Source organism: Mauremys reevesii, linkage group 8 (assembly GCF_016161935.1).
Source record: "Mauremys reevesii isolate NIE-2019 linkage group 8, ASM1616193v1, whole genome shotgun sequence".
NCBI classification, from domain to species: Eukaryota; Metazoa; Chordata; order Testudines; family Geoemydidae; genus Mauremys; species Mauremys reevesii.
Window position 1 is genome coordinate 106966307 of NC_052630.1, and position 6129 is coordinate 106972435.

Sequence of the window (6129 nt, forward strand, 5' to 3'; positions counted from 1 at the left end):
TCCTCGGTTCAGTTCATCTGTCACTGACTTGCCATGGGCAGGTCACTTCACCTCTGCCTCCATTTACACATCTGTACAATGGGGAAACTGAGGCACAGGGTGGTGAAACAAATGACTCATTAATGCTTGTTCCAAAGTGCTGCCACTCACCGAAGATGCCGAGACAAGGCAAAGGGCGTTGCCAGATTCCTTCACGGCTCTTTTAAATAGAAATGAATCTCAATGCAAATAATATTTACAAACAGTAACGCCTGCCATCTGCTTCTCGCTCCTGGGGAAGGTTTCAAAGTAAACTCTGCTGGCTCCTGATGTGGAGGCGTATTTATTTATTTTACATCAGATCACAATAGCGCACTGGTGCATATACAGAAAAGTAACATTTCAAAGTGGGGGAGCGAAATGTTAATTGACAATATACACAGCCAGGAACAGCTCTTCTCCGAGCTGGGAGTCCCAGCAGGAAGACAAGTCCTAGAAAACCCAAACCCGCTAGATCCCTGCTCTTTGCCAACTCACAGCGCACCTTGCGGAAGCTGCACATCAAGACTTCTTGGCCTTCTCTTTTTAAAAGAAGGGTTCAAGTACAGCGGAGACCTGGGGATTCATAGGTGGACAAAACTCCTTGTCCTCTTTACACAATAAAGTTTGAGGAAGCAGCTTGGAAAGGGGGCTGCAGCAGTACCTGGTTTCCGGCTCATCCTTCGGCAGAAGGGGAACAAACAAAAATACACAGTTAAAAGTGACAAGACAAATCCAGACCCCACATTACAAATAGGACTGTTTTCGGGAGATGCCGCTGATTTGTACTGGGCACGGGAGCCGGCTGCGGAGGGGGGTTCCCCATGGGCCAGGGGCTGGCTTGGGGCTATGGCAATTCCAATCGGATTTGGAACACTCCCTTGAAGGGCATAAAGGAGGGAGATCCCTGTCCTTGTGCCGCTCAGCAGTAGTCAAAATCCTGGAGTCAGGCTCCAACAACCACGAGATCGCTTCACAAATCATGAGATTTTACAGGGTGGGTCATTTTCTGGCCTCACTCCGGTCCCATTTTGGGTTAGAAATTCACTTTCCAAGGAGTGGCAGCTGAGCAGTTTCAGGCACTCTCAGCTTCCAGCAGCTGGGCCTTGATCACCACACCAGCGAGCAGCACAGCACCCGTGGGATGGAAGGGGAGCCAAGTTAATGCCAACACATTTGGGAAGTGATCCTGCTTCAGGGCCTAAGCCAATCTCAGACTATGTAAGTGGGTGGGGAGCGGAGCATGGCAGGACACCAGGGCAGATGGCCCAGGGGTCCGACCTACACTGGCAATTCCTGTCTGCCTTTGAAGAAGGCTTAAAAAGGTGCTGACAGTCTACAGAAGCTGCCTTGTTTCTTTGAGCTTGATTTTTTTTTTTTCAAAATGTTCTTTAACCCAGATCCACTCGGATGCTGCCCAGTCTTTACATTACAACATTTAAAAAAAAATTAAAGAAAAATCAAATGTATAAGCTTAAAAATCCCTTTAAAAATGCAAGATATTCAACTCATTCTGTACAGTATTATACACCCGGGCTCAGCACTTCCACAGCCAGAGTCCTGGGTAGCTATTGATCTAGACATGGCTGTGGAAGATCCAGCTGGTTTTACCTTTAAATATTGAGCGTTTGCTCTTTCCAGACCTCGCTAGCGACATAAATTAGTTGCATCAATAAGAAAATATTTTGTGACTTCATAAATAGAGTTCAGTGTCTCCCCTCCCGCCTGGCCAGGGGCCAGATCCCCAGAGGCGTTTCTGTCCATTACATGTGTCTCTTCATATGCAGTGCCAGGTGGTCCGACCTGGAGAAGGCCCGTTCGCACAGGTGGCACTGGAAGGGCCGGTGGCCAGTGTGTTTGCGGTAGTGACGGGTCAGCTCGTCTGAGCGGGCAAACTTCCAGCCGCAGCCATCCCAGTTGCAGTGGTACGGCTTCTCCCCTAGGCAGAGAGAACAGCGTTAACCCGCCAGCCACGGGCACTGCCCTGCCTAGGGGCCTGCTCCCAACCCCCCTGGGCAGAGAGCAGAACAGCGTTAACCTGCCAGCCGCGGGCACTGCCCTGCCTAGGGGCCTGCTCCCAACCCCACTGGGCAGAGAGAACAGCGTTAACCCGCCAGCCACGGGCACTGCCCTGCCTAGGGGCCTGCTCCCAACCCCCCTGGGCAGAGAGCAGAACAGCGTTAACCCGCCAGCCGGGCACTGCCCTGCCTAGGGGCCTGCTCCCAACCCCCCTGGGCAGAGAGAACAGTGTTAACCCGCCAGCCGCGGGCACTGCCCTGCCTAGGGGCCTGCTCCCAACCCCCCTGGGCAGAGAGAACAGCGTTAACCCGCCAGCCGCGGGCACTGCCCTGCCTAGGGGCCTGCTCCCAACCCCCCTGGGCAGAGAGAACAGTGTTAACCCGCCAGCCGCGGGCACTGCTCCCAACCCGGGCTTTCCAGCAGCCGCTTCATCTCCTTGGCTGCTAACAAGGCAGGTGCAGGCAGCGGGGCTACGCAGCCCCCGGGACACCGGTTCCCGCACCGTCCCCTCCTCAGCTTAAGGAATACAACTTCTGGCACTGTCACCCATCACTATTCCAGACAGCCCACTCCCCCGCACTGCCCCCCGGCCCGCCCCATCACGGTCCCGCACTGCCCCCTCCCCCGCGGGCCCGCTCCTGCGGGGCCGGCAGCGGTAGCTCTCCCGCAGCCCATGGGAGTTAGGCGGGGGGTGAGGAATCCGACGGCGGGTCGGGCCCAACCCCTCTACGTTGCCAGGCTCCCGTCCGTACCGGGCCCCCGCCGGGCGTGGGAAGTCCCGCCCCACCACGTGCGCCCCCCAGGAGCGCGGGGCAGAGCCGTGCGCCCCCGAGAGCTGCGCCCCCCAGAGCGCGCGGGGGGGGGTAGAAGTAGTCGCCCCCAGGAGCGCAGGGAAGGGGGGGGCAGGGCAGGAGCCGTGCTCCCCTCAGGAGCGCGGGGAGATGGGCAGGGCAGGAGCCGTGCGCCCCCGAGAGCTGCGCCCCCCAGAGCGCGCGGGGGGTAGAAGTAGCCGCCCCCAGGAGCAGTGCGCCCCCCAGGAGCGCGGGGAGAGGGGGGCAGGGCAGGAGCGCGGGGGTAGGAGAAGTGGACCCCAGGAGCCGTGCGCCCTCCCAGGAGCGCGGGGAGATGGGGCAGGGCAGGAGCCGTGCGCCCCCGAGAGCTGCGCCCCCCAGAGCGCGCGGGGGGGGTAGAAGTGGCCCCCAGGAGCGCGGCCCGGGGGGGTTGGAGCGCCCCCCCCCCAGATACCCCCCCCCCGCAGAGCCGGCCTCACCGGTGTGCGTCCGCATGTGCGCCTTGAGGTGCGAGCTCTTGGTGTAGGTCTTGCCGCAGCCCGGGTAGTCACAGTTGTGCGTGGCCGTGCGCTTCCTGGCCCAGGACCGGCGGCCCCGCCGGGGCTTGCCGAGCTCCGGCCCCCCCGCGGGGAAGTAATCCAGCACCGGCGAGTGGGGGGGCGTCACCAGCAGGCCCGGCGGCGCCTGCAGCGGCTCCCGGAACACGCTGAAGTGTCCGTGGAACTGGGCCGGCCCGTGGGCGGCGAGGTGGGCCGGGTAGTGGTGCGGGGGCAGCGCGTAGTGGTGCGGGCCCAGGTGCGGGGGCAGGGGGCACTCCCCGGCCGGCCCCAGCTCCTCGGGGGGGCCCAGCCTGGGCTGCGGGAAGCCGGGGCGCGGCGGGTAGAGCGGCTGCTGGGGGGGCAGCATGAGGGGCTTGCGGTCCGCGGCGCCCGGCCCCAGGCACTCGCCCGGCCTGCCCAGCATGCAGGCCCGCTCCTCCGGCTGCTCCTGCTTGATGCGGGCCCCCAGGGGCGGCGCCCCGTGCTCCGCGGGCAGCGGCCGGGCCACGGCCGGGTGGCCCAGCGCGCCGGGGACCCGCAGCTCCGTGTACTCCCTCCGCTGCAGCTCGCAGGGGCCCGGCAGGTCGGCGGTGAGCAGCTCGGCCATGTAGCTGTGGCTGTCGGGGTAGGGGGCCCCGAACTTGCTGGCGGGCGGGTAGGAGCCGTCGCCGTCGGTGCCGCAGCTCTCCGGGGTGTCGGGCAGGGGGTAGGCGGGGCCCGCCTGCTGCGGGCTGCTGGTGTGGGCCAGGATGAAATCCAAGTCCACGAACTTGCCCAGGTCGTCGTCCTCCCTCTTGATCCCGGCGGGGCCGCCCTCCATGGTGGCGAAGCGGGGCTGCAGGGCGGGGAGACAGGGAGTCAGGGGCCGGGCGCAGCGCCGGGCGCCCGGGAGCCGGAGCAGACGCTCACCCCCGAACCAGCAGAGCTGGTTGCGCTCGCTGGCGAAGGGCCCTCGGAAGGGCAGGGCAGGGCGCGCCAGTAACCCCGGGCTCCCTCGAACGGGGTCAGCTGGAGCCAGCAGCCCCCCCCCCCACACTCCCCGGGATCTAGGCCACCCAGGGTCCCCCTCCTCGCCGCTGCCCCGTGGGAGCCAACCCCACACCCTCAGGAGGGGAATACTCCCATCCCCGGCCGCCCCCGCCCGCGCACCTGACAGGCCCCCCCCTGCCCCCGCAGCGGGCCCCTCGCCCCAGCCCACCCCCACAGCCTTCTGCACAGCCCCGCAGTTACTGGGGACCCTACAAAAACTTCCCTGGCGCCGCTCCCCCCCCCCCGCACCGCGGGCAGTGGCGGTGCCTTATCCCTACAGACACCCCGACCCCGGCCGGCATCGCCCCAGCAGCGTCCCCCACCCCGCGCCCCCCCGGCACCTACGTGGAACAGCGGCCCCCGCTTGTCCTCCATGGGCAGCAGGCTGGCGAAGGAGGCGATGGGCGGCAGCGCAGCTTCCCCCACGGCCCCGGCCATAGCGCGCTGGGGAGCGCTGGGCTCCGGGCAGGCGAGGGGGGTTTGCGCTCCCGCGCAGCCGGGAGCTCTCCGGGACAGTCCGAGTCTAGCGCAGCCCGGGCAGCTCCCCAGCTGTTAACATCCCCAGCGCGCCCTGATTGGCCCGCACATGCTTGGCTATTCACAGGCATCCTCAGCCCATTGGCCACAGCGACGGAGGACACGCCCCCCGGCCCTTAGGCCACGCCCCTCCCTCTGGACGCGCTCAGAGCCCCGTGCGAAAAGACGCACGAAGTCGGGCAGCAAGTTGGGGGGACTCGGGGGTCGGGCCAGTGAAAGCCCGGCCCGGCCCCTCCCTAGATCAGTGCCCCAGGCCAGCTCCCAGGGCGGCTGCAGCCCGTGGGGGGAGCCGGGAGGAATGTTGTTGTTGGGGGGTTCTGGGCTCTGTGTGGGTCCGGGGGGGCGAGAACCGGAGCGTGCGTTACAGAAAGGGGCCCTGCATGGCCCATGCAGTGCGAGTGACTGTCCGGGGTGGGGGGGCGGGACCCGGAGCCTGCATTACAGAAAGGGGCCCTGCATGGCCCATGCAGTGCAGTGACTGTCCGGGGTGGGGCGGGAACCGGAGCCTGCGTTACAGGAAGGGCCCTGCATGGCCCATGCAGTGCGAGTGACTGTCGGGGGGACCGGAGCGTGCGTTACAGAAAGGGGCCCTGCATGGCCCATGCAGTGCGAGTGACTGTCCGGGGTGGGGGGGCGGGACCCGGCGCGGGGGGTACAGAATGGGGCCCTGCATGGCCCATGCCGTGCGAGTGACTGTCCGGGGAACCGGAGCGTGCGTTACAGAAAGGGCCCTGCATGGCCCATGCAGTGAGTGACTGTCGGGGTGGGCGGGAACCGGAGCCTGCGTTACAGAAAGGGGCCCTGCATGGCCCATGCAGTGCAGTGACTGTCCGGGGTGGGGAGGAACCGGGCGTGTGTTACAGAAAGGGGCCCTGCATGGCCCATGCAGTGCAGTGACTGTCCGGGGTGGGGACCGGAGCCTGCGTTACAGAAAGGGGCCCTGCATGGCCCATGCAGTGCGAGTGACTGTCCGGGGTGGGGGGGCGGGAACCGGAGCGTGCGTTACAGAAAGGGGCCCTGCATGGCCCATGCAGTGCGAGTGACTGTCCGGGGTGGGGGGGCGGGAACCGGAGCGTGGGTTACAGAAAGGGGCCCTGCATGGCCCATGCAGTGCGAGTGACTGTCTAGAGTCCCCACTTCACTCGGGGGCCATGTGCCTGCCTTGGGCTCCTCCCCACACTGAGAACTGCCTGAAT

General features: G+C 64.9%; 1 protein-coding gene across 1 annotated transcript; it reads right to left on the reverse strand.

The window, feature by feature from the left end:
- Nucleotides 1-234: 234 nt before the first annotated feature.
- Nucleotides 235-4937, reverse strand: LOC120369648 (Krueppel-like factor 2). The gene is made up of 3 exons (XM_039483158.1): nt 4742-4937; nt 3308-4202; nt 235-1957 (listed from the first exon to the last, which is right to left on the reverse strand). Exons 1-3 carry the CDS (start codon nt 4832-4834, stop codon nt 1782-1784), a joined length of 1164 nt encoding a protein of 387 aa, XP_039339092.1. The 5' UTR covers nt 4835-4937; the 3' UTR covers nt 235-1781.
- Nucleotides 4938-6129: the final 1192 nt, after the last annotated feature.

Coding starts and splice junctions, on each gene's coding strand:
- LOC120369648 (XM_039483158.1), bottom strand. CDS start 4,834: ATGGCCGGGGCCGTGGGGGAAGCTGCGCTGCCGCCCATCGCCTCCTTC. Junction 4,203..4,741: donor AGCGGGGGCCGCTGTTCCAC/GTAGGTGCCGGG, acceptor CCCGCCCTGCAG/CCCCGCTTCGCCACCATGGA. Junction 1,958..3,307: donor GCACATGCGGACGCACACCG/GTGAGGCCGGCT, acceptor CTCTCTGCCTAG/GGGAGAAGCCGTACCACTGC.